The sequence below is a fragment of the Balaenoptera ricei genome, chromosome 1 (genome assembly GCF_028023285.1).
Source record: "Balaenoptera ricei isolate mBalRic1 chromosome 1, mBalRic1.hap2, whole genome shotgun sequence".
In the NCBI taxonomy this organism is placed as follows: Eukaryota; Metazoa; Chordata; class Mammalia; order Artiodactyla; family Balaenopteridae; genus Balaenoptera; species Balaenoptera ricei.
The window spans coordinates 145,671,969-145,699,956 of record NC_082639.1 but is presented as its reverse complement, the minus strand read 5'-3'; the positions used below and the strand labels follow the sequence as shown (position 1 = coordinate 145,699,956).

At 44.3% G+C, this 27,988-nt stretch overlaps 1 protein-coding gene across 1 annotated transcript in view; it reads right to left on the bottom strand.

The window, feature by feature from the left end:
• Window positions 1–27,988, bottom strand: part of LAMC2 (laminin subunit gamma 2) — a 63,808-nt gene that overhangs the window by 17,963 nt on the left and 17,857 nt on the right. The window contains exons 2-9 of the mRNA XM_059937684.1: window positions 23,452–23,640; window positions 15,698–15,833; window positions 12,090–12,188; window positions 8,773–8,909; window positions 7,854–7,976; window positions 6,754–6,943; window positions 3,314–3,426; window positions 489–707 (exon numbers count right to left, since the gene is read on the bottom strand). Of these exons, the coding sequence (XP_059793667.1) occupies window positions 489–707; window positions 3,314–3,426; window positions 6,754–6,943; window positions 7,854–7,976; window positions 8,773–8,909; window positions 12,090–12,188; window positions 15,698–15,833; window positions 23,452–23,640 (1,206 nt within the window). The remainder of the gene's footprint in view (window positions 1–488; window positions 708–3,313; window positions 3,427–6,753; window positions 6,944–7,853; window positions 7,977–8,772; window positions 8,910–12,089; window positions 12,189–15,697; window positions 15,834–23,451; window positions 23,641–27,988) is intronic.

The window sequence follows — 27,988 nt, the reverse complement described above, 5'->3', positions numbered from 1 at the left end:
CCGGCACTCTCCTCTGCCCTAGTACCAACTCTAAACATGGCCACGACCCTGAATCTCACCCTCACTCTCCCAGGCTAAGCAGACATACACTTCCTTTACCATCCATAACTTAACACTGCTCCCCTGTCCCCCAAGGCCTGACACCATTTGTCGGCACATTCATTCCAGTCCTGACATTGCCTTTGATCTCCCCCGTACAATGCTTGCAACTCGACACCAATTCCCCCACCCAGCACTGAACCATGACAGCCATTTCCTGTAACCTGGCACCTTTCTCACAACCCTGTGGCATTTCCATAATGAAAAGGATTGAGTGTAATAAAGCGCCATGTCCATCTTCCCCGACTCCAGCCCTGCTTCCCTTAATCCTTTCCCATCTCTGAAATGAGTTCAGGCATGGTCTTTCCTACACAGCTCTCTCTTCCGCGGGAGACCTCAGTCACCTGGCTGTGCCCCCAGCCATCTGGTCCAGGTGTCATTTCACTCACCTGTGTCTGGATCACAAGCCCCTCCTCCTTGGCAGTTACATGGAATACAGGTGCCGAAAGGTCCCAGTCTGGCTGAATCTCTTTTGTAGCCAGAAGCACATTCCTGGCAGAACTGTCCCTTGTACCCAACAGGACATACACATTGTTCAACCCATAGTGCTGGATCTCCAGAGATGGGGCGAGCTGAGATCAGGGTCACATTGTCAAGGTACCCAGTACCTGCAAGAGAGGGAACACGTTAGAAGCAGCAAGTGGTAAGGTCCAAGGATCTAAAGTCAGGCCTCTCATTGGATTTTATTTTTCTTAACTCCCTGATGAAATGAAAAGTCACATTTTTAAGGCAAGACAAGAAAAATTTAAACATGAAACTTTTTCTCTGCCCTTTGGCCTCCTCCTTCCTCTCTAGTTGCATTGTACATCTGCATTATGTGTTAACCAGACCTCCCCTGTGGCAGAAATACCTGCTCAACCATAAAGATCAATTTTTCTCCTTCTGGCGCCAGCCATGTAACTCCTTAGATGATAACATTCCTTTGTCAATCCTTTAAGGGGTCATGATGACCCACTACTCGCCTTGTATGTGCAGACATCTTTGGTAAACTTTATGTACAATGCCAATATATCATTTCCCTTAAAGATAGCAATTAGCGCAGAACAGACTGGTCAGACGACCTGGGGAGATACTGGGCTGCACTTAATGGAAGTTCTTAGCTTAAATACTTGTTTATGACCTATTAATGTTACTAGCTATATTATATGCTGCCTATTTTACAAGATTATTGTTTCTTGCGTTACCAAATGTGTGATTGAGCCTCAGATAAAATTAATGATGATTAGGCAACTTGAAACAATTTGATCAAATATATAGTTCTATAAGATTGTAGTCATGCATAATAACTCTAGATATGGGAAGAAGCAACAAGAGGGAACTATCTCCTGGACCATAACAGACTAGAAAGACAGGCGGTCCAGAGGCTTTTGGCTACTGTTGACTGAACCTAGTCCAGTAATAGCACGTTCTGTGGGCTGTCAACGAAATCCTCGCCTGACCTGGGAATGCGCATTCCTAGCAACTGGTCACAAAATGCCTCCCAAACCTTGGTTGAACTTAAGACCGAAAGGGAAGGGATTGTAAAATAAAGAATGTTGCCCACTATCCAGTTCTACAAGAATCAAGTCTTTAGCCACTGCAGTCGCTGACCTACAGGACATCCTGAAAGGAATTCAGGGCGAAGATCAGGATGAGGCACTTTGTGCTCTAGGAAACCTGACAGAACTGGCCCTCAGAGAGTTAGATATTTTCAGGAGAAAATTTTATGAACCCAGTTTCTTGCATCATCCCGTACTTAGAAAAGCACTTAAACCATTAACTAAGGTATCTGTTCCTTGCAAATAGCAGTAACCTTCTACCAAGATGTGTGCTTGATTGCACGTACCCTCTTCCCAAATCACATATATACTGGCTTCCCCCTTTACCTTTTTGGAACAGTCTTCAGAACTCTCCAAGAGACTGTTTTCTGAGTTATAATTCTCATATTGGCCCGAATAAGATTTTCCATTTCTTTCTTAGATTGACAATTTTTTTAAATTTATTTATTTTATTTTTGGCTGCGTTGGGTCTTTGTTGCTGCACGCGGGCTTTCTCTAGTTGCTGCGAGCGGGGGCTACTCTTCATTGCGGTGTGCGGGCTTCTCATTGTGGTGGCTTCTCTTGTTGTGGAGCATGGGCTCTAGGTGCGTGGGCTTCAGTAGTTGTGGCTCGCAGGCTCTAGAGTGCAGGCTCAGTAGTTGTGGTGCACAGGCTTAGTTGCTCCACAGCATGTGGGATCTTCCCGGACCAGGGCTCGAACCTGTGTCCCCTGCATTGGCAGGCGGATTCTTAACCACTGTGCCACCAGAGAAGCCCTCTTAGATTGACTATTGATGAATTTTTTCATTGATAGCCCTATCAAAGACAGTTGGTATTCACCCACTATGCCATGCATAAAGATATAGCAGTTCATCATGACTGACTGCATAGGCTCTGGTGTCAGAAAAATCAGGGTTTAAATTCTGGCTCAATTCTCACTATCTGTGTGAATTGGGCAAGTCACAAAACACCTCGATGACTGTGTTTCCTCAACAGTAGAAGAGAAAGGACAGTGGTATCTACCTCCTATGTTTCTTGTGGAATTAAATGAGACAATGCATGTATTGTAGTGTGTTTGGCACATAGTAAAGATTCAATAAATTGTTAGTAAGCACCTTTTCTACTTCCTGCTTTATTCGCTATATCAGTGACATGGAAATGGTGCATGCCAGCCATGCTTCCTTTTTACATGTGTGCTAAAAAGCTTAAGGAGGTCTCATTTAAATAATCCCAATCGAGATTAGGAGTACTCAACATAGTACACAGTATATAGAAGTTCAATAATAGGAATTAACAGAATACATGGTGATCTCGGAACGTGGTAGCACGGAGAATAATCCCAAAGGAAAGTTACTCGAGAAATAAAGAGAACAGTATTGTAGATGCGATTTCCGAGCTAAGGGAATGTGCCTTTTGCTGTAGGTTATCTTCTGCAAATAATCAGCTGTAATCTAAATTCAGAGGCTCGTTAGCAAGGAAGCATCATTCATTCTTCATTGGTGCTGACCTCTTTTCAAGAAACATTCCTTCTTAACAACTTCTTCTAGAATGTACACATCTAGACCCAATCAGAGACTCGACATCAAAACCATTAAGTAGTTTGTTTAATCGTTTGGAGACTGTCACCATCTTAGAGAGCGGAAGCAAATTAAACTAAAACCTAAGAAGAGAGAAATTCATTTCTTTTAGCCACTTACTGTATTCTCCATAGGTAGCTCGGATCCGCAGGGCTGTGAGGTTCTGCAGTAACCTCCGATACTCAAAGTAACTCAGCTGGGGACTCCAATTACTGCTTGGATTTTCATTTAATCTGCATGATATAAAAGCAAAAGCTGAAAAATCCAACTCTTATCAAATCTTATAATGCATATACCGGATACAAATTATGCCTGAGAATGGGGGGATTGCTAAGCCCCTTCATAGCCCTGCTTGTACGGGGATGAAGGGCTGGTAGCCACATCCCCATAGGCACAAGCCTGGAACTTTCTCACTCCATGGGGAGTGCAAGCCCCACAGGATTTGATGGAGGGCATCCCAGTGCAGGAAGCCGAGCTCCCCGGGTCACAGCATCCAGTGCTGGTCCAAGTCCTCAGAGACCACTTTCTATTCTTGGTCACACAGAACCTAATAGCAGGAACATCTCTGAGTTCCAGAAGCTCTGATCCTCAAGAGCCATCATTCATTTTTGGTTTCGTTGTTTAAATGATTTGTTATCTGAGCACATTTCACCTCCTATTTTCAAAAGTCAGTTTCCACCTTCTACACTGTCCACATCTAATACTTCCTAGTTTGGCGTCATGTTGCCTCAACGCATCACATCACCAGCCCCTGTACTATTCTTCTTTATGTTGTTTTGATTTCTACTGGAATAGTGCTTCCAGGAACAATACTAACCCTTTTGTTTCATCCACTGATTCGTGAAATAACTGTTTACTGTGCACTTGGTTTGAGCCAGAAGTTGTATCAGGACGGAGGATACAAAGACAAGTAGAGTGAGGTGATCAGTGTCTCCCAGGAGTGGCGGGTAAACAAATAATTATGATACAATGCAGACAGGGCTATAACAAAGGCATGAACAGGATGCCATAGAAACTCAGGATGACTGTAACTTGTCCTAGGATTCTGAGAAGGCTAATACAAAGGAACAACCTGTAAGCTGAATCTTAAAGAGTAAGTTCACCAAGCTGAGAAGGCGGGAATGGGTGCTCCAGCGTGGAGAGCTGGGTGTTTGTATCATTCGAATAAGTTGCACTCATTTATTTAAGAACACATTGTGTGTGTGCTGTGGGTATTCTATTCTCTATTCCCTTTACCTCTGCCCTGGGGTAGGTCCCCAACAACCCTCACTTGAACCACTGTGAATGTGTCCTGGTGGTTCAATTAAAGACCCTACCCAAACTGTCCTCCACACTGTATTTGCACCCAGCCTTCACACCTGATCACGCCAATTCTCGACTTCCAATCTCTCAATAGCTTTCCATCATCTTGTAGGCATGGGCAAGATCTCAGCACCTTGACATGACATCCAAGAACCACCATGCTGGGTCTTTTTCCAGCGTTTTCAATCTTATCTGCCCGTCTCCCCTATACACGCTGTGTTCCAGCCATAAATACTGCTTACCAATCCCCTGTATTATGCCTTTCCACATTCCCACATATACTCACATGTACGGGTTGTCCTGATTTTGTCCCTGGGAAAGCCCTGTGCTTCTTCCTGTTCTCAGTCCACACACTGTGTCCTTAGTAATGCTTTTCCTGGCTCCTCCAGGCAGAACTAAGACTCTTTCCTCTCCTCCCAACTCCCCATGAGCATGCACCACCACTGAAGAGATTTTGTATTGTGTTATGTTTGCTTTTTGACATGTTACATATCCTACTAGACAAGAGCTCTTGAAGGACAAAGACCACGTTTCTTCATCTTGAATTCTCAGCCTCTGACACAGTACTAAGCACTTAATAGGCACGGCCCCCTCCCCTGAACTCTCTGTACCCACCATTCAAAATTCCCATTCTAGAGAGAAAATATTTGCAAATGATATATTTGATAAGGGATTAATATCCAAAATATACAAATAACTTATACAACTCAACATCAAAGAAACAAACAGCTTAATTAAAAAGTGGACAGAGGACCTCAATGAACAGTTTTCCAAAGAAGGCATACAGATAGCCAGCAGACACATGAAAAGATGCTCAACATCACTAATCATCAAAGAAATGCAAATCAAAACCACAATGAGATATCATCTCACACCTGTCAGAATGGCTATTATCAAAAAGACAACAAATAACAAGTGTTAGCAAGGATGTGGAGAAAGGGGAACATTTCGCAATGTTGATGGGAATGTAAATTGGTGCAGGCACTATGATAAACAGTATGGAGGTTCCTCAAAAGAGTAAAAATAGAACTACCGTATGATCCAGCAAGTCTACTTCTGGGTACTCTTCTGAAAAAAACAAGAATACCAATTCAAAAAGCTATATGCACCCCTATGTTCACTGCAGCATTATTTACAATAGCCAAGATATGGAAAGTATCCATCAATAGTGGATAAAGAAGATGTGGTATATATGTATGTATGTATGTGTGTGTGTGTGTGTGTGTGTGTATATGCAATGGAATATTACTCAACCATAAAAAAGAATGAAATCTTGCCATTTGCAACAGCATGGATGGACCTAGAGGGTATTATGCTAAGTGAAATAATTCAAACAAAGAAAGACAAATACCATATGACTTCATTTATATGTGAAATCTAAAAAACAAACAAACAGAACAGAACAAAAACAGACTCATAGATACAGAGAACAAACAGGTATTTGCCAGAAGGGAGGGTGTGGGGGGATGAGTGAAATAGGTGAGGGAGATTAAGAGGTACCAACTTCTAGTTATAAAATAAGTGAGCCACAGGGATGAAATGTACATCCTGGGGAATATAGTCAATAATATAATAACACTGTATGGTGACAGGTGGTAACTAGAATTATCAGGGTGATCGTTTTGTAATGTATAGCAATATCAAATCACTATGTTTTGGACCTGGAACTAGCATAGTGCTATAGGTCAATTATACTTCAAAAAATATCCCATTCCACAGGATAACATGTAACCTCCTTAGACACACATGGGGCCATCCATGACCCTACCTCAGCCTCTTTCTCTGACCTCACGTCTCACTGTATTCCTCTCCCTGACCCCATGCCCCACTCATGCTTAACCACTTAGAATTTCCTAAATGTACGAAACTTCCTCAAACATACTTCTTCTGCCATGTTAACCTTCCCCCCTTTTCTTTTCTTAAAGAGCGGCCCTTCACTTGTCACATCTTCTTGGGAAGCTTTCCTTGATCACTCCAGTGTGAGTTACTGATATCTCCTGTGTGTGTTCAAAGCACCTGTGTCCACCTTGTCCCTTACAAGCTGCACTATAATCATCTGTTTATTTTTCTCCCCCATTAGCCTGTCCGGGGCTTGTGGGCAGCAATCATGACCTGTCTCAGCACATAACACCATGTTTGGTACATAAAAGGTGCTCAGAAAAGCTTGTTGAACCAATGAATAATGACTGGATGAACAAAGGAATCAGACTTCAATCACAGTTTGCTCTCTTTGACCCACTTATGGTCTCTCTCTTTACCTGAAAGTGTAAGTCTTGGTGACCCCACAAGGCAGTGTCTTGCCAGGTGGAATCAAGGGAGCTGAGATCCGTAGACCAACACCTTCCAGGATCACATCATGGGCGGATGGGTGTCTGCCTCCCCTGTCCACACGGTAGTCAAAAGACAGGCTTTGTCCATAGCTCACCTGTTGATTCCCAAGAAATTTGGCTGTGAAATAGAATTCGAAAAGATTGAGGTCAGTTCTGAGACTGGAGAAGCAAAGGAGTGAGTAAGTTTTCATCGATGTTGGCAAATTCTCTTGGGGTCCTATGTTACCCACCCATCAACCCTCCCCAACCACCCTGCCAGAAGAGCCAGTTCATGGCAGTGGACATGGCCGTGCAGCTCTTGGCCACAAAGAAAGGCTAGTTACTGAAACGCTAAAAGGGCCTCATTATAAGACGATTCCATCCATTACATGATTCATAGCCTGGCCCCTATGACAGACCAATATGTAAAGATCCCAGGTCTATCAGCAATAATACCATTTGTTACATAATGCTTTCTAGTTTACAGAATACTTTCACCGACATCATCACATTTGATGGCAATAATTCGTGGAGGTTGTCATTATTCTTCCCATTCAACAGCTGAGGGAACTGAAGTTTGGAAAGGTTAAGAGAGCACCTTGCCCAGGAATCATGTATTAGCTAAGTATATGAACTAGGATTAAAATTCTAGCCAGAGCTTTTCCATCCAGCTTCTCTGACTAATGTATATTTTTAAAATTTACAAGTGGTTTAAAGCTTTGAGAAATGCTTTCTTTTCACTTTTCCATCTGTTTCTCAGTAGACCCACAGATTTGACCACTGTCCTTATTTCTTGTCTTGATGGGAAACCTAGAAACTTCCCATTTGACTGAAGTAGGGACCTGAACCAGGGTCTGACCACCTGGACACCCAGTTCTGCTGTACTGTGCCATGACTTTGTCAAAAAGGGCTGAAGCCCCAATTTTCTTCTGGAGATACTACTGCCCAGAACACTAGGTGATAAGATGTCCACATTTTCTAACCCCATTTTTCTATCCTGACTTCTTAGTCTTCTAAGTTGGCTTCTACAGGAAAAATACCATACATACCAGGAGCTATAAAATAGACAGGGTCTGACTGTCGTGCTGAGCTAAACACATCTTGATGGCGCTGTGACCACTGGAGTTTTGCAGGAGACCCATTTCTTTGGACAGCCTTCCAGCCATCAACATCTGAAACACAAATAAAACCACTCTGCATTTGGACAAACTTCAACATCTACTGAGTTAAACAAGTCAAGACTTGATTGCTACTCACTAGCGGTGAGTAACAAGTGGGGATTTCTTAATATTTCCACATTCGTGCACCATCCTCAAAATCCCCTATGCACCTCTCTACTTTGTGTTCACCTTCACCCGCTCCTACCCTACAGCTGCTTTGACTTCTTGTCTCCAAGTCTGACTCTTGGAATAAGAGAGCATGTTTTCATCTGCCTGTAATTTGTATTTTTATTTTATTTACATAAACAGGGTCTGGCCTTAGTGAGGTAAGAGGGTCCAGTATGTTCAAAGAGAAACTCAGAGTTGAAATCATATTAATCTTTATATTTTTAGAGTGCTTTGTAGCTTGATAACTAATTTCACATAAATTAACTCGTTTGGCGTATGTGAAAGCGGTATTATTAGTGAATGTGAATTCCAGGAAGACTCATGTTAAGCCCTTCAATCCAAAAGAATGACTCTTTTGTGGTTTTAAAATAGATGGGATGGGAAATGCAGGGAGATGAAAATCTGGTCTCTTTTTAGTTATTTTTTAAGTTATTCATAAGCTGGTCTGAGTAAACTATTCAGCTATAACTTTTACAAGACACTAGGCTCTTCCTTATTGCCTGACAAAATAATACACATTTAAAGCGAGAAGAGAGTTGCTAAAGATGACTCAAGGACCCCATCCTGCAGACGGAAGTCTATAAGCACAAAACCCTATACAACATTAAAAGGAAAAAACCTAGAAAACAGATCGCTTTACCTTGATAGAAGGTAGAGGTGATTTTATGGACACTGTAGTCTCCAGAGCTTTGGCAGCTGGCTGAATGCCCGTAGCAAAAACACTGGGTACAGCCCTCAGGGTTTCCCCCATCCAGGTGATAGTAACCTGGTCGGCATCTGCAGTGATGTTTTAGAAATCAGGACAATATTATAGGTTATTTCTTGTCCCTATAGAGAATATGACAACTGATCATTTCTACTTTCTCTTCCACCCGGCCCATTAATTCCCAGAGGTGAGAAATACTAAGTTGCACAAACCACCCACCACTCCCAGACCCCCCGATGGACAAATCACAGCTCCCCATTAAGAAAGCATGAAAGGGCTTCCCTGGTGGCGCAGTGCTTAAGAATCCACCTGCCAGTGCAGGGGACACGGGTTCGATCCCTGGTCCAGGAGGATTCACATGCCACAGAGCAACTAAGCCCGTGCACCACAACTACTGAGCCTGTGTTCTAGAGCCCGCGAGCCACAACTACTGAGCCTGTGAGCCACAACTACTGAAGCCCGCGTGCCACAACTACTGAGCCCACACGCCTAGAGCCTGTGCTCCGCAACAAGAGAAGCCACCACAATGGGAAGCCCGTGCGCTGCAACGAAGAGTAGCCCCGCTCTCCTCAACTAGAGAAAGCCCGCGCGCAGCAACGAAGACCCAACACAGTCAATTAATTAATTAATTAATTAATTTAAAAAGAAAGCATGAAGAATATTCACTTTCTCTTGCTCTGGTAAAGCAGTATCACGTTTGACGTGATGGTCTGGAAACAGTGATTTTTCCCATCCTTGGTGAGGAATTGAGTGGGCAAGATGGGGAGGGGTCAGGTAGGGACATGCAGAGCTGGCCCTGTCCTGGAGTAAGTATTTAACGGGGGCAAAAGGGTGGGAAGCGGGGGCCAGCAAAAGAAAGGCAAATGCTCCCGCCCCAGCACCCACTCAGCTGTACTGACCCCTCCCAGACCATCCTCCCTGGCATTGCCCACCATCCCTGCCCCTTGTACCTGGGCTCTGACCCCCAGGGGAGGGGGCAGGTGAGGTTATGCCAAAAAAGGATGGCTAGAGGCTCCTACAAAAGCAAAATGTAGGCTGGCCTCCCCTCTGCTCCTAGCTCAAGCCCTCCGGTGACTTCTCGGAGGACCGCAGCTGGCAGACAAGTCCCGGAGGCTGGGGTCATAGAGAAGAGGTCAGGGGAAGCCGGGAAGGATTTGTTTTCTGTTCAAGTTAACGACATCCTTCTACATGAAATAATGGTAGTTTCGATTATCCTTTATTTAGCACTTGTGATATGCCAGGCACCTTACTTATACTCCCTCATTTAATCCTCACTACAACCTTATGAGATGGGAATTGTTTCCAATTTTCTTAGATGATAAGACCAAGGCCAGAGAGGTTAAGAAACTTGTTCAAGGTCATACAGCTGGTAAGTGGCTGAGACAAAATTCAAACTCAGGTATACCTGCTGAAAAACTACGTGGTCTAATCCACTGGACTATATGTCGAGAATATGTTCATTGTGCAAAATCACAGAAAAGCAGTTTAGCCGTGAACAACAGATGCTTCAGAGACCAGCTGTAAATAAATAAGTTGGGTTTTTTTTTCTATGGAGAAAGGGTTTAAAAAATCATTATAGTTTCTGTGGAGGAAACCTTCAGATTAAAAGAGATTAAAAACCAAGGAAGGGGGCTTCCCTGGTGGCGCACTGGTTGAGAATCTGCCTGCCGGTGCAGGGGACACGGGTTTGAGCCCTGGTCCGGGAGGATCCCACATGCCGCAGAGCAACTGGTCCCGTGAGCCACAACTACTGAGCCTGCACGTCTGGAGCCTGTGCTCCGCAACAAGAGAGGCCGCGACAGTGAGAGGGCCGCGCACCGCGATGAGGAGTGGCCCCCGCTTGCCGCAACTAGAGAAAGCCCTCGCACAGAAACGAAGACCCAACACAGCCATAAATAAATAAATAAATAAATAAATAAAATTAAAAAAAAAAAAAAAAAACCAAGGAAGGAAGGAAAGAAGGAAGGAGGGAGGGAGGAGTGGAGGAAAGAAGTGGGGAGGCACAGAAAAGGTGGAGAGGGAATGATAAAGGAAGGGAGGTGGGGGGAGGGAAGTGAAGGGAATCAGGCAAAACTAAACCACAGTGTTTAAGGATGTACTTGGGTAATTAACTATGAAGAAAAGTAACTAAGTCAGAATAGTGGTGACTTCTAGGAAGGAGGGAGGGTGCTATGGGGCTGGCACATTTTTAGCAAAGGTCCGTTTCATATAATTGGTGCTGCTGACAACATTTGTTTTATGTGACTTTCTATTTCTGTGTTCTATTTTGAAATTTAAAATGCTTTCAAAAAGTGACTCCTTTTTTAACACTTAAAGCTATGTTTCCTCACCCCCCCACCTCAGCAGCAAAGAACCCCCTGAAAACAAAAGCCAGGAACATGCCTGGCATTTCCTCTGCCCAGGTATACGTGACTGGCAGGGTGCCAAAGAACTGCTTTCTTTCTTTTAAAGAAATAAGGGGGAAGCCTTTACCTCTGGGGCCTACCTCAAAGCCCTCTGCTGAAAACAATCTCGGGGAGGGAAGAGTTTTAAGTCTGGGCACAGTTTGTACTTAAGGAATTTCCGGCAGCAGCAACTGAAGGCGGATAGACCTGGTTGCACCACCTGCCCCAGCGTGGTTTGGGACCCAAAGGGCTCTTACATCTCCCCCCTAGTTCACGTGTGTGCACATGACCACCATCCCAGCCCCGGTCCTTCTCAGCATGAGACGGTTATCTGTGGCCATACACTGTGATATTCCCACTTACTAAGATTTTCCCAACATGCTTAATTAGACCAGGCCTTTCCTGGGACCAGGTTGAGTCATGTGACCTCATCGCAGCGTACCACCTTGTATAGAGCACCTGGGATTCAGAGCCAGCTGGCCAGGGACTCACCGGGGTCACAGCATAAACAGAGAAGGGACCCAGAGCAAAAGCTTGGAGTCCAGTGAGATTTGGGGCCTTGGTTGCACTTTTTTTAAGGCCTAGTTTTTGAGGGAAGTCCCAGTGGTTAAGGCTCTGCGCTTCCAATGCAGGGGGCACGGGTTTGATCCCTGGTCGGGGAACTAAGATCCTCCACGCCATGCAGCACAGCCAAAAAGTAAAATTAAACATAAATAAATAAAGCCTAGTTTTTGAGGACAGGGGGCAGGAAGAAGGTCATCAACATTTGTTAAGTGTCCCTTTTCCGTAATTGCACTGAGGATGAATTCTCATGCTAGTTGCCAAGGGACACCCTGCTGTGTCCGTAGGGTCACAGTTCACACAGACCTATCACAGCGCCCTCCGGTGACAGCTGGCTTGCAGACACAGCGGCCTGTGTCACAGGGCCCCGAGATGCCAGCTGGATCACAGTCACACTTGGAGTCCCTGAGAAAGAAGAAAAACAAAATTAGAGATGTGTTTCCAAATACTTTGCAACTGTACACGTGAAGATCAAGCACTCATAAGCAAATGTCACCAACTTGAGTCAATCTTTCATCTTCAATGAGGCCTCTCTTAGCTATTCTTGTCCATGCTAATCTCTCTCAGACCCTTTAAGAATTTGTTTGCTGGGGCTTCCCTGGTGGCACAGTGGTTGAGAATCTGCCTGCTAATGCAGGGGACACGGGTTCGAGCCCTGGTCTGGGAAGATCCCACATGCCGCGGAGCAACTAGGCCCGTGAGCCACAACTACTGAGCCTGCGCGTCTGGAGCCTGTGCTCCGCAACAAGAGAGGCCGCGATAGTGAGAGGCCCGCGCACCGCGATGAAGAGTGGCCCCCGCTTGCCACAACTAGAGAAAGCCCTCGCACAGAAACGAAGACCCAACACAGCCAAATAAATAAATAATTAATTAATTAAAGGTGCTAATAATTAAAATAATAATAATAATTTAAAAAAAAAGAATTTGTCCATGCCAGTGCTACTCAAAGTGTGGTCTGTGGCCGGCAGCCAGTCCAGGAACTGTTTGCTACCCACTCCTATAAAGAGGAGGGGTTTGCCCCAGAATGTAAACCACATTCATCACAAAGCTGTTTAGTTTGGTTTGGTTGACTGTGTGGGTCAGTTGACATTAAAAAAAAAAAGTTATCATTTGTTTCCCTATTGTTTAATTCAATGGTGTCTGCTTTCACCCGGATTAATTCCATCTACTTGTTTTTGGTTCATTTAGTTCTTTCTTCTGGTGACACTTCTATTGACATATAATTCACACCATGTAATTCACACTATGTAATTCACCCATTTAAAGTACACAATTCAATGGGTTTTAGTGTATCCTCAGAGTTGTGCAACCAGCACCACAACCAAGTTTAGAACATTTTTATTACTCCAGAGAGATACCCCGTGTCCTTTAGGAATCACCCCCATTCCCTCCCTCCAGCCCTAGACAACCACTGACCAACTTTTGTCTCTGTAGATTTGCCTATTCTGAACATTGCCTATAAATGGAATGGTACAACATGTGGCCTTTTGTGTTTGGCTTCTTTCACTTAATATGTGTTCAAGATTCATCCATGTTGTACCACGTATCAGTAGTTCCTTCTTTTTTTTTTTTTTTTTTAAATTTTTTTTATTTTTTCTTATTAATTAATTTATTTATGGCTGTGTTGGGTCTTCGTTTCTGTGCGAGGGCTTTCTCCAGTTGTGGCAAGCGGGGGCCACTCTTCATCGCGGTGCGTGGGCCTCTCACCATCGCGGCCTCTCTCGTTGCGGAGCACAGGCTCCAGACGCACAGGCTCAGTAACTGTGGCTCACGGGCCCAGTCGCTCTGCGGCACGTGGGATCCTCCCAGACCAGGGCTCGAACCCGTGCCCCCTGCATTGGCAGGCAGATTCTCAACCACTGCGCCACCAGGGAAGCCCAGTAGTTCCTTCTTTTTATGGCTGAATAGAATCCTGTCAAGTGAATATATTACAGTTTGTTCATCCATTCATTGGACTGGACATTTGGGTTGTTTCCACTTTTTAGCTATTATGAATAGTGCTAATGTGAACATCTGTGTACAAGTTTCTGTGCAGATACATATGTTTTCATGTCTCTCGAATGTATACCTAGGAGTTAAATTGCTACTAGTTTCGCTGATTTTTTTTTTTTTTTGGTCGCAAGACTTTCTCAATGAAAATAAATCAGTATTTTCCTCATTTAATTTTAGCACCATCTCCTTGACTTGTGCAGACTAGAGCTTTGACTAATGACTGATCTCTGACTAATCAAAGCACGGGTCTCTGGCACTGAGTTTGGCACATAAGCACATGTGTTCATCTCATGCGTCTAAAACCAAGTCTGCTCTCTTTTCCCTACTGACCTGCTCCTCCTCTGACTGCCCCATGACCCCGTCAAATCCTGCCAAGCCTGCATCTGACTCCTCCTTCTCCCTCACATTGCTCATCCAGTCAGACGCCAAGTCCTAGCCGGCTACCTGAAGATTTCTCTCTCCCAATCTTCATCTTTCAATTCCCACAGTCTCCTCCCCATCTTGGTCCCTCTATACCATTATCAGGATCCTCTGAGAAACATGTGTTCAGCATCTGCTGGTTGCTAAGCACCAGGGATAGTAAGAAATAGGAAATAGCCCTGCTCTCTAGGAGTCTCAAGGCAGGGCAGATACACGAACAGCAATGGCAATAAAGCATAACGCCAGTGTTACCGAGCTGGAACACCCTCTGTGTGCCTCTTCCTGCAGTGGTGAACAAGACAAAGCCCACGTGGGGCTTACATTCTAGTGGGAGAGACAGATAAACAGATGCATGTAGAAAATAAGAGATTGTAAAACAACAGAGTCAGAACACGGAGGGGTGGGGGCTGGTCTGGAAGGCCTCTGTGAGGAGATAGACAAGGTGGGGATGGAGCCAGTGAAGCTCTGCATGGCTCTGAGGGAGGGAAGAGCGCTCTAGACCAAAGCCAAAGTCACATACGCTTGGCTCCTTTGAAGAAGAAAAGGAAGGCTGGGAGGGAGTCAGAAATGGAGCAGGAACCTAAGGCCAAGGATGGAGGGGGCAGGAGGGTCTTGCAGGGCCCTACCTGCCTAGATAAGAAGTTTGGATCTCATTCTAGGTGGGAAAGGAGCTAATGGAAATTTGGAGCAGAGCCGTGATACAACACACTTCATATTTTACAAGGGTTTACAAAAGAGAGACAGGGCCCGGGGAGGGGTCAGGGAAGGCTGGGAGAGAACAATTCACATAAAGGCCCAGATGGTAAGAGAACTTGGGACAGTGGTAACGGGGATGGTGCAGGCATGGCTGGTGGGCGGGTCTCATATGGGCAAGGGGCTGGAAACATGGGCAATGGGGAGGCGATTCCTCTGTGGGTGGCCTTCTAGCCAGTGGCTTCCCTGCCAAGCTCCCCCTCCTCTAAGCCAGCCCAACACCCTGCCGGCTCTGCATCTCTGTGGGTCGGTCATGTGATTTATAATGTATGCTCCACCTTCTTCCAAAAGGGAAGTTGAGGAGGGATAGAGAATGCGTCAAGCTAAAGGGGATTAAAATTACGCAGAAAGTTCTACTCCGAGTCCATTTCTTTGAAATGATTTCCAGGTTAAAATTTGAAGGACTCTTTACTTCCATCCTAGTTCATCTAAAGGAGGGGCAGTTGTCAGGGTGAAGACCACAGGCTCCAGAGACAAACCTCTGAGCCTGAATTTTAAGTCCACCCTCACCAGCAACACGGGGCATCTTATTTATCCTCTCACGATTTCAGTTTCTTATCTTTAACACAAGCATAATGCTAATCCCAATTTTTTAGGATTATTGTGAGGAGTCAATGAGATAACCCACGTGAAGTCCTCGAAACGGTGTTTCAGTAACTCAGTTACTCAGTAAATGTTAAGTGGTCCCTAAGGTTGATACAATCGCCATTCTTCACAGCGGAAGCCACAGTGATGGGGCAGGCACTTACAGGAGCTTCTGGTCTTGGGTGCACCCAGCCTCGGTGAGGGTGTGGAAGCCTGGCAGACAGCGGTCACACCTGTCTCCTGTCACACCTGGCTTACAGCTGCATCGTCCAGCATTGTCACATCGAGCGCTAAGAGAACCTGTAACCACAAGGCAGGGAAAAGGAAAGAAGAAAAGGAAATATTTAATTTATGCAACATTACGAAGAAAACGTCACCCTATGGGAGCTCAATAAATATTAAGTAATAACCACCACCTGCTGCTTCTAGTAATTCTTTCACATCATCTGGATATGCATCTACCCACTAGGGAAAGTCCTGAAGCCAAGGATAGCTTCTTCAGGGAAAGGAACAGAAATTACTCCTGAAAGCATTATTATTTATGTATCTGCTCTGGTTTCAACATTAAGTAGTTTGTCAAATCCTTGAGATCTCAAGAAGGGACATTGGTGAATGAGCACTTCGGCCTCCACAAAGACAGGGTGAGAAAGTGAGCCACATTATCCCTTATCTCTGGCAGGCAAACGCCATCTTTTAGGGGGCAGTGCTTGTATGGTATGATTTTAAGAGTACAAAAAAGCCTCTTAACCAAAAACATCTCTACCTACCTGGAGTGGCAGAAATTCTCACCCTTGGAGCTTCACCCGTTGTAAGGAGTGAAGACCCTGCGCATTTTACCTGGTTTGGGGCACTAGAGTACTTGTCCTGTGATTAATTTTTTATAGACATGCTCTGTAAAATGGGACCTCGCAGACTGAGTATTGATGAAAGGCAAGAGGTGCTCAGGATAACAAAATGTGCCACTCTGGAATCCAGCCACCCCTCACCGCACCCCCTTCCACACCCCAGTTCCAGCCTCCATCTTCTCTCACCTGGACCCTGCCTCACACTCTTCTTTCCGCCTCCATCCTTGCCTCCCTATGCTCCATTCTCTCTACAGAAGCCAGAGTGCTCCTCTGCAAATGGAATTCAGATCATATGACTCGTCTGTTGAAGTCTTCCAGGGGGTCCCCACTCTGAGCGGAATAAAGTGCAAGCTCTGTACCACGACCTACAGACTCGACCTCTCTCGCTTCATCTCCGGCTCTCCTTCACTGAGGTCCAGCTCCCCAGCTCCCCTCGCATTCCTGTTCCTGGAATTTGCTAACTGCTTCTCTCCTCTGGGCATTTGCACCTGCTTCTCCCTCAGCCTGGAATGCTCTTTCCCCAGAACCCCCCCCTCCTTGGCCCATTCTCAGCACTTACATCTTGATTAAATATTACTTCCCTAGAGAAACCTTCTCTGACTCTCATATCTAAAATATCCATCCCACGGCTCCCCCAGTCCTTAGCCCTGCTTACTGCTGACTATCTCAGCTTATGTCCCCTGCTGTATCCCCAGCGCCCAACACAGAGAAGAGGCCCAGACATCTGTTGGATTAATTAACCCTTAAGAAAGAGGATGTGGCCATTGTGAAAGGAGTTAGGAAAAAGCCAAAAGATGAGGTGGAAGGGGGCTCACCTACTTGATAACTTCCCAGCGGTTGGCGAAATTATAAAGTAATCCCTATATTCCAACTAACTGTGATAATTAGGCTATTCATAATCTATAAAGTCAACAGAACTCTAACCATTAGCTCCTTTTTTTTCTAATTTCTTACCCATCTGTGAACTTTTAATTCACTTGTGGATACAATTCAAATCAATAAAAGTATTGGCTCTGTATCTATAGCCGCAGGTGAAACATGAAATAAATTAGTCACATTCGCAGTTAGAGTCTGTGAAAGTCTCCATGTCAACTTTGCAACGCTTGAAAGGGCCCTCAGTGATAATAACATAAACTACATTTTTTGAGCGCCTGCTACGTGTGAGACACTGAATTGGGCGCTTTATATCAGCTCCCCGTATCTACTGGTGAATTAAGAACTGATGCAAGGGGACTTCCCTGGTGGTGCAGTGGTTAAGAATCCGCCTGCCAATGCAGGGGACACGGGTTCGAGCCCTGGTCCGGGAAGATCCCACATGCCACGGAGCAACTAAGCCCGTGCGCCACAACTACTGAGCCTGTGCTCTAGAGCCCGTGTGCCACAACTACTGAGCCTGCGTGCCACAACTACTGAGCCTGCATGCCTAGAGCCCGTGCTTTGCAACAAGAGAAGCCACCACTGTGAGAAGCCCGTGCACTGCAACAAAGAGTAGCCCCTGCTCGCCACAACTAGAGAAAGCCCATGTGCAGCAACGAAGACCCAACGCAGCCAAAAATAAATAAATAAATGTAAATAAATAAATTAAAAAAAAAAAAACTGATGGAAGGGTAACAAATCCATTTGTGGATAATAGGGATCAGGGATCTCAGAGGATCAGGCAGGTGGCGAGGAGATCAGATGTGCAGTTTAGAAGGTCAACTCTAGAGCGACTGCAGGATGGCTTGGGGACAGGAGAGCAGCAGGGTCTCAGGGCAGAAATCCTCCCCTGACACGATGGCCCAGATTAGAGGAGTCTGGGTGAGAAGGGGCGGAGGGACATGCTGTGAGAGCCACTGCAGATGTAGAACGAACAGACTTGGGATATGGATGATGGGGGAGGGGTGGATCAACATAGACGACAGCAGGTCCCCAGAGGGCACCGCTAGATATGAGGCTCCTGACAAACCAGAGGAGGAACAGGGCCTCACACGGAATCATCAAGAGAAGACAACCAGGGTTTCCCTGGTGGCGCAGTGGTTGAGAGTCTGCCTGCCAATGCAGGGGACACGGGTTCGAGCCCTGGTCTGGGAAGATCCCACGTGCCGCAGAGCGACTGAGCCCGTGAGCCACAACTACTGAGCCTGCGCGTCTGGAGCCTGTGCTCCGCAACAAGAGAGGCCGCGACAGTGAGAGGCCCGCGCACCGCGATGAAGAGTGGCCCCCGCTCGCTGCAACTGGAGAAAGCCCTCGCACAGAAACGAAGACCCAACACAGCCAAAAATAAATAAATAAATAAATAAAAGATAAAGGAATTCTTTTAAAAAAAAAAATTAAAAAAAAAAAAAAAAGAGAAGACAACCAGTTTAGTTTGGGACACAATGAACTTAGGTGAAACTGTTCATCTGGAGCTCAAGAAAGAGGCTGCAGATGAAGACTTAGGAGCCTTCAGCCCACAGGCAGAACAGGAAGCCACAGCAAGTGTAAGGTCACTCCGGGAGCAGATGGAGAGAGGAGGGGAAGGTGCCTTGGACAGAAATGAAACCTCATTGATTAAGGAAAAGGTGATGGGAGCAGGGAGAAGTCTCACGGAGGAGGATTCTGAGAAGAGTTAAGGGAGAAGGAAGATGGGATGGTTTTCAGGATCTAAGGCAAGAGAACATTTAACAAGATGAGAGTGAGGAGAGACCACTGGGGTTGGCATTTAGAGACAAACAGCAGACAGGGCTAAGAAGGTAAATTCCTGTTTGAATCTATGCCCTGATGAGTAACATTAAATGTTCCTTCTTTAATACCATTTAATTATTTTTAACATAAATGGGTGTTAATCTGGGACCCAGAAACACATTGTTTTTCTCCGTTCAAATGAATGGAAATTATGTTTTCAATTTAAGAAAACTCTCCCTACAGTAGTTTTTCAGAAACAAATTATTCTTTTTTTTTTTTTATTTTATTTATTTTTGGCTGCGTTGGGTCTTCGTTGCTGAGTTCAGGCTTTCTCTGGTTGTGGCGAGAAGGGGCTACACTTTGTTGCAGTGGGAGGGCTTCTCATTGCGGTGGCTTCTCTTGTTGCGGAGCACGGGCTAGATCTAGGTGCGTGGGCTTCAGAAGTCGCAGCACGCGAGCTCAGTAGTTGTGGCGCACGGGCTTAGTTGCTCCACGGCGTGTGGGATCTTCCTGGACCAGGGATCGAACCTGGGTCCCCTGCATTGGCAGGTGGATTCTTAACCACTGTGCCTCCGGGGAAGTCCCAACAAATTATTCTTATAAGGTGGAGAAGACTGTACTTTATTTGGGGGTTTTCCCAAATAGCCCTAAACAGTACCGTACAAAACACTCTTCTGATGGGTATTAACAGTCACCTCATGGAAATAGGCATTCTGTGTTCAAAAGAGTTTGGGAAATGGTATGTCCTAAATCTTTCAGAGATTTATAACATAACAGCACATTCAGTAGGCATGAATCTTGTTTAACTTTCTAATGCCAGTGTTTCCAAACATTATTTGACATTCTTACAGGCAACGCCTATTATTATCTTGGGAAACACAATATTCCATAGGACATTATGTAGAGAATACAGTTCTAGAAGCTGGGGGACATGAAAAGAGCCCAGGCTTTGGGGTCCAACAGATAGCACCTCAAATACCAGCTCTGCCACTGATTAGCTGTGTGTCCTTGGGCAAAGGGCTCCTCATCCCTTCTTTAAGTGGGGACCACCATACCTTGTAGAGCTGTTGTAAAACTTTGAACTAAAATATATGAAGGGTCTTGGACCTAGAGACTGTCATACAGAGTGAAGTAAGTCAGAAAGAGAAAAACAAATACCATATGCTAACACATATATATGGAATCTAAAAAAAAAAATGGTCATGAAGAACCTAGGGGCAAGACGGGAATAAAGACGCAGACCTACTAGAGAATGGACTTGAGGATATGGGGAGGGGGTGGGGTGAGATGTGACAGGGTAAGAGAGTGGCATGGACATATATACACTACCAAACGTAAAATAGATAGCTAGTGGGAAGCAGCCGCGTAGCACAGGGAGATCAGCTCGGTGCTTTGTGACCACCTAAAGGGGTGGGATAAGGAGGGTGGGAGGGAGGGAGATGCAAGAGGGAAGAGATACGGGGACATATGTATATGTATAACTGATTCACTCTGTTATAAAGCAGAAACTGACACACCATTGTAAAGCAATTATACTCTAATAAAGATGTTAAAATAAATAAATAAAATATATGAAGGGCCTATGAAGGGCTTAATTCAACATCTCACACATAGTAGGTGCTCAAAAAAGTAGTTTATACTCATATCTTCTAGGCCTCCTTCAAGCCTTGCAAAGCTGACTTGGAAACGTACACAGGCCCTTACTGTGAATAGGACTGATTTATTTCATGTTCCCAAACTTCCAAAATAATAGCATTGGGTTTTCAGAGTATCTCATTAAAATAAAAATACCTGTCCCAATTCCTACATCATGAGCTACTCTTAGGGACTGTGAACGACTGGGTTTAAAGGACAGATGAAGAACAGCTTACTGTTTCAATAAGCACTTTCTGGACTTATGTAGTACAGTCTACATGCATCTGAGGACTCACGAAGGTATTCTAAAATGACTAATATTTAAAATTTAAACCAAGAGAGCTTGCTTCCTTTTGAGAACCCTTTAAAAATATATACACTTGCATTTTTAAATAGCACTATTTTATTATTATTTAATCATTATATTTAATAATAATTAAATTATTATCTAAAGACATGTCTTAAATAATAACTCAAATGTTTTAGTCTTGAGTAATCCACTGTCTGGGTCAATAAAATAAAAATAAAATTAAGAGAACAAGCCCAGTATCCTTGATGTCTACACAGATCTCAAGAATTTAGGTATCGGGGAGGAAAACACACACACACACACACACACACACACACACACACAGTGAATTTCAAAGTATCCACAAAATGTTATCAGGGTTATAAGAACTGAGGATAATTCAGCCCTGTTGCTGAGCCCACAAAATCATCACTTAAAAATAAGCCTAGCTGCTATATTTAGGAGAAATTGATGTGACGTCCAAAATCTGTGACCACTTTGGGGATTATGAATGCTGTTGGCTTCATTTGCCATGCATGGAATGGTAGCTTTCGGTAAGATGAATTCTGCATTTGAAATTGAATATACAACAAATTCCCTCGGGAAGTTATTATTTGAAAGTGAAAAATACCTCCTGGCTGGTTGGGCAACTGAGGAATCACATAGAGAATTAAATCTGTGCCCCTGATTTAGTGAACTGTGCAGCCAACACGTAGCCAGAGATGGCGCACGGTGGGTACAGTTCCTGCCACCAACATGCCACTCAGCCCTCAAGTTTCATCACTTCCCTCTCTAAGCCTCTGATACCTCACTCGTAAAATGAAAATCATAATAGCACCCTCTTCATAGGGTTATTTGTGAAGATTAATTACTGGATGAAAGCACTTAGAAAAGTGCTTGGCATAGAGTAAGCGTGTAATGCGTGGTAGCTATCATACAAGATATAAATCATCGCTGGGCTCCACTGCTTCCTACGAGGCTGTTCACCCTGAGTCTGAGATATCTACTCCCCCAAAGAAAAGAAAGAGCCAGGCTCACTGTTGCTGGGTGGGCAATGGACTACACAGTGTAAAAGAAATGATGGCGTGGTAAAGCTTCATTACCATCTCTCTTTGCTAGGCTGCAGGCTCCTTGTCTATTCTGAGACTAATAACCTTGTCTTCAGGCCAGGCTTTCCAGCTGAGCCAATTATATTTCTCATCACATTCTCGCTGATTATTTTGCTGGGGTGACCCAACTCCAGTGACTCACAACAAAGCTGCATAACCTAAGGGGATACAGGGTCTTCAGAGAGATTAAATACCCATTAAAGTAGAATCATTTTTCTTTTAATTTTTCTTTACGACATTCTTTGATTCAGAGGGAGAATTGCTAAACCCAAAGGATTCTGGATGCTGAGTCAAAGCCACAACGCTGAGCAAATCTGACTCAAACCGTATAATAGCAGCAAGTCTGAAGAATCTGGGAATGATTGCTGGTATATGGGTCTGTATCACCACGGGGTCACCCCAGTTTTCTATAAGGCTCCCTGACACACTCTACCAGCAAGTCATGGCTAAGCCAAAATCTGCCCATTTTTAGATTCTTTCAGCTGCTGCTAAGAACTGGGTCCACAGAACTACACTAAGTCATAGCCATGCACTAAGGTTATACCTTTTTGGTAGACTAATATTGATCATATTATGCTATTAAACACTTTCTGGCAAAGAGGAGAAACAGATACTACCAAGGAAGATAAAAGACAAATAAGGTAGCCTTAAAAAGTCCCAACTTATTTACCTCTCTTTCCCTCTTTACATTTACTAACTTGTCTTTACTGTCTGCCCACGATGAATATAGCAGGATGTGTGCGTCTGCGTACACAAAAACTACCTATAGTTCTGAGAATACAGCAGTGGGTGATACATTTAAAACAAACAAACAACAACAACAAAAACAGGCTCTCCTATGAACCAGCCACCCTGTTAGGTGCTTCCTATTTCTTGTTCTGTTTTCTCTTGTTCACAACCCTGTGAATGACTCTAATCTGCCTATTTATTTGTCTCTCTCTTCTATTAGTATCACTTCATGTTGCTAGCACCCAGCACAGCACCAGAAACAGATCTTTCTAACCTCTTATTTTTTGAGAGGTCGGTCAAAGGCACAGTTATGGATATGAAGAACTATCACTGGAAGAGTACAAGCTTCTTTGTTCCCAGGTCACAGACTGTTATCTGCCAGGAAAGTAATCGTGTGTCTCTCTTGGGACTAGAATTCAAACTAATGTACCCTAAAGACCACAGCTGGTTCCTATAACCCAGACTTAAGAAAAACATATTTCCTTTCAGATTGAAATTGCTAAAAAGAACAGTATCTTCCCAATTGTTCTAGAAACTGAACATCTCCCTCTTGGCCTGCTCTGTCTCTCTCCCTGCCTCCCTCCCTCCCCATTCTCTCCCCTCCCCTCTCTCCCTCCCCATCCTCTCCCCTCCCGCCTCCCTCTTTCTTTCCCCCTTTATCCAGCTACCTTTGGAGTTACAATTGCAGGGTAAACAGCGGTCTCTGTCTCTCTGGCGGTAAAATCCTTCCTTGCACCTCCGGCAGTGAATGCCACCCGTGTTGTCACTGCAGTTGAGGCAGCGGAATCCATTTCCTGTCTGTCTGTGAAGTTCCTCGTCAAACACGCATTGCCTGGACTTCCCACTGCAATCACAGACTAGGGTCAGGGCAAAAAAAAAGACATCGTCAGCAGGAAAACAAGTCAGGGGCAATCCTCCCCGGGTGTTTTATTATTATGAATACAAATGATGCCCAGGGTACTACATACTAATTCAAACTGCTCAACGGCAGAAGCTAAGGGGGTCAAATGGGCCACCTGATGATGGAGAGAGTTCTCGCTTTACCTAAGGGAGCAGTGCTGGTCGGGTGTTGCCTGGGAGAACGCGAGAGAACATGAGGTCAGTGTTGCCGACTCCTCCAGAGAAACCCGAAATCTTTATTATGTGGTTTTATGTGAAAAGTCCTGATTTAAATATTTGCAAGGAATTCATTTTTAAAATTCTGTGCAACCCCATAGTACAAGTCTATGAGCTGGAGAAGACCTGAGAACTGCCAGCTTGCGCACTCCGGCACGACTGTGTAAAAGCCGATGGTGTCATCTGTTCAGGACCCCTAGCATCCGTCCCTCCAGTGATGATCAAGGCTGAGGAGCAAATATTTTTTTAAATTTATTTTATTGAAGTATAGTTGATTTACAATGCTCTGTTATTTTCTGGTGTTCAGTAAAGTGATTCAGTTATACATACATATATATATATTCTTTTTCATATTCTTTTCCATTATGGTCGGTTTCTTACAGGATATTGAATATAGTTCCCTGTGTTCTACAGTAGGACCTTGTTATTTATCCATTCTATATATAATAGTTTGCACCTGCTAATCCCAAACTCAGTCTATCCCTCCCCACCCACCTTGGCAACCACAGTCTGTTCTCTATGTCTGTGAGTAGATTTCTGTTTTGTAGATATGTTCATTTGTGCCATATTTTAGATTCCACATATAAATGATATCATATGGTATTTGTCTTTCTCTGTCTGACTTACTTCAATTAGTATGATAATCTCTAGGTCCATCCATGTTGCTGCAAATGGCATTATTTCATTCTTTTTTATGGTGGAGTAATATTCCATTGTGTATATGTACTGCATCTTCTTTATCCATTCATCTGTCCATGGACATTTAGGTTGCTTCCACGTCTTGGCTATTGTAAATAGTGTTGCTATGAACATAGGGGTGCATGTATCTTTTCAAATTATAGTTTTCTCCAGATATACTCCCAGGAGTGGGATTGCTGAATCATATGGCAATTCTATTTTTAGTTTTTTGAGGAACCTCCGTACTGTTTTCCATAGTGGCTGCACCAATTTACACTCCCACCAACAGTGTAGGAGGGTTCCCTTTTCTTGAGGCGCTAATATGACTGTCTGGACAGGTATTTCCTCCCCTCTCACTGCCATAAGTGTCTCTCCCAAAGCCAGGTGTCAAAAACAACCATAGTCCCATTAAGAATGACTTTCCCCAAGTGTCTAGGAAAGTTTACCCTGTGCACGTTCCAAAGAGATTCATGGAGTGACTAACATCTCCATGTGGGACTGAAACCGCCAATGAGGTAACAGGGGAAATCCTTAGTATTGTACCTGGCACGCAGCAGACGCTCAAAAACTGTGTCAGCCATGGTTTGGAAAAGGTGACGAGCCTTGAGGTTAAAAGAATGGTATCAAATACCAGTTCTACTAATTCCTTAGGCAAATCACTTCAACTCTCTGAATCTTATTTCTTCTTTCAGAAATGCAGTCTTCATTATGTGCCTCCCTGGATTGTTGAAAGGACCCCACTGAGAAAAGAACATCAAGTCCTTCGTCTGTGCTATTTCACCCCTAACTCACATGAGATAGGCATTGCCTCAGACGAGAAAAATGCAGCTTGGAAAGGTTAAGTAACTTGAGCCAATGGAGAGTTGGGATTTGAACCTCTGTCTGGTGCCAAAACCCACTTTCTTTCCCCCAGACACACTGTCTCCATTGGCCACGCAGCCCCAGTGATAGCCTGTCTCTGGCACTGCCCAGGGCCATGACTTACCCAGAGTACTGACTTTAAAAAGTCAGCAAATGTACCAACATGTATGGAGTAGCCGCCCTGTGCAGGCTGGGTCAGCTCTGAAGGCACAAAGGTGGCAAAGGTGACTAAGTATATCTGATGAACTTCCCTAAGTGACTTCCTTGCAAGAGCTCTTAAAACACTCTTACGCCTTTGGATGCCACGTAATCTAGGCAAAGTCAAAAACATCTATCCAGAGATATCCACTCTATATCCAGGACTTTACGTTCAGCAGCTCAGTTCATTCTCACAGTAACACTTTAACATGGGTTCAATTATCCCCAGTCAACAGATGGAGAAATGAATGCTCAGAGGGGGTAGGTGTCTCACGTAAGGTCACACAGCTAAGTGGCAAGGATGTAATTGCTCCCAGGTCTGTCCAATTGCAATGCCCTCACCTTTCTATGTTATCCCTATGCCTCCAAGAGCTGGCTTGCCACTTCATGTAGGTATTCTTTCTATAACTCCCTCATAGAGAGTTACTCAGACCCTTCTAGAATTCTTCCTAATCTAGTAAGATGTCCCATCCCTCCTTCAGCAGCACTGGTTATTACAAATTATTTTTTTGCAGTTTTAAATCCACCTCCCTTCCTGTAATTTTTACCATGTGTTCTGTTCTTCCCTGGAAAACAACACACACACACACACACACACACACACACACACACACACAGGCACACACACTGGCATACCTACTCTCTTCTCCATTTATTTATGTACCATCAGACGTTTCTTTCAGGCACTGTTTTACAAGGTGCTGCATCAGCCAAGTCCTTGAGTATCAGAAGATAGTTAGAGCATCTCCCTCTTTAGTCTTTTCTTCTTCGGGTTAAACTGGAGACCTGTCACCTCCAGGACTTTCAACCATTTCCCAGGTCATGATTTCTTCTTGATGCCCCTCTTAGGAACAAACTCTAATTTTCACTATCTGTCTTTAAATGACCAGAATTTATTCCAGTTCTTCAAGTGTGGTTTGAACAGCTCGGCTTACAGCAGGACCAGATATTATAATTCCATGGATGAGCCTAACATTTCATTAAACTCACAGCATATGAAGTTTGCATTCAATTCAAACTCCCAGGGCTTTTTCACAGAACTGGTGCCAAGCTGAATCTTTCCCAAAAAATGTTTGTGTAACCAATTTGTTGTTTTGGATTTCTAACAGATGTACCACACAGCTGTCATGTGCTGTGAAATTTCTACCAGGTACCTCATTAGGCACAATTAGGAGCTAAATTCACCAGCCAGAGATCCTTGGGAGGTTACCCAGCTGGGTCACACACTGAGCCAATGCCCTCTCTACCCCGGATGACTTTTGGGAGCAATCTCAAAATAATTATGAACTTTTCATTGTGTCTTTTTTATTGAAAACAAACTTTTTGCTGGTGGTAGTTAATTTCATAAGGAAATGATATATTTTTAGAGCACTACTTTAAAAACAGATAACCTTGTTATAATCTTTTTTTTAACCATTTCCCTCTCCTTCTGTCCTTTCTCCTTTAAAGCTCTACTATGAAAGAATTGATGTTCCTCTTTTAAATTCACAGCCTTCAATGGAGATGCAGTATAGTTCCAGTAAGGGAGGCCTTCAGCCAGCATCTCCACTCTGGAACTCAGCTACAAACCTATCGCTAAGCTACCCTCCTGTTCTCAAATGGGTTTCCCTTTAAGCCCAGGGTTATGCAGGCTGGAGTGAGGGGACCTGTGGGCCTCAGGCCTGGGGAATGTATTGGCCGCCTGTATCTGCAGTATGTGAAAATGCCAGGAAGCAACTCTCTCCAGCCTTGCCTGTGGGACTCTGAAGTTACCAGGCTGCGCTGAGCTCAACACTTAGCTGCACTGCACTTGGCTCACTATCGAATCTTCCAAACATTCACACCCAGAGACTGAGGAGAGAGAGTTTGCTCCTTTGGCATGGAATAATCTTTTCTGTTCTTGATGCATGTGAAACATGGCCTCTCTCAAATCATCTCCCAAATTTAGACTAACTTCCCTAAGAGCAATTATTATTCATTCTCACTGCTGGAAAAAAAAAAAAATCTTTATTTTTCAAATTCCAGAATATTCTTGCAACTGGGCTTAATAAAATGGGCCTCCTACAGCTTGTGCCTGGTCTTTTTTATTCTGTGACTGATTTCTGCACAGCCACTACCAGGGCATGTTGGTTGCCAAAGGGCACTGTCAGGCCAGGAGGAAGGCAACAGGGAGCAGTGGGGACGCTGACAAAAGGGCTAAAGGAAGAAGCAGCACTTCACCCTGAGCCAATGGGAGCCCCATGGGAATGATGCGTATTGTAATCAGCATTTCCACTTATGTTTTTTAAAGACAGAAGTCTGGCTTTGGGTATGAAATCTATTGATTTTTAAAGGTTGGCCAAAAAACATATAAAAATTTTTTTTAAAATAAAG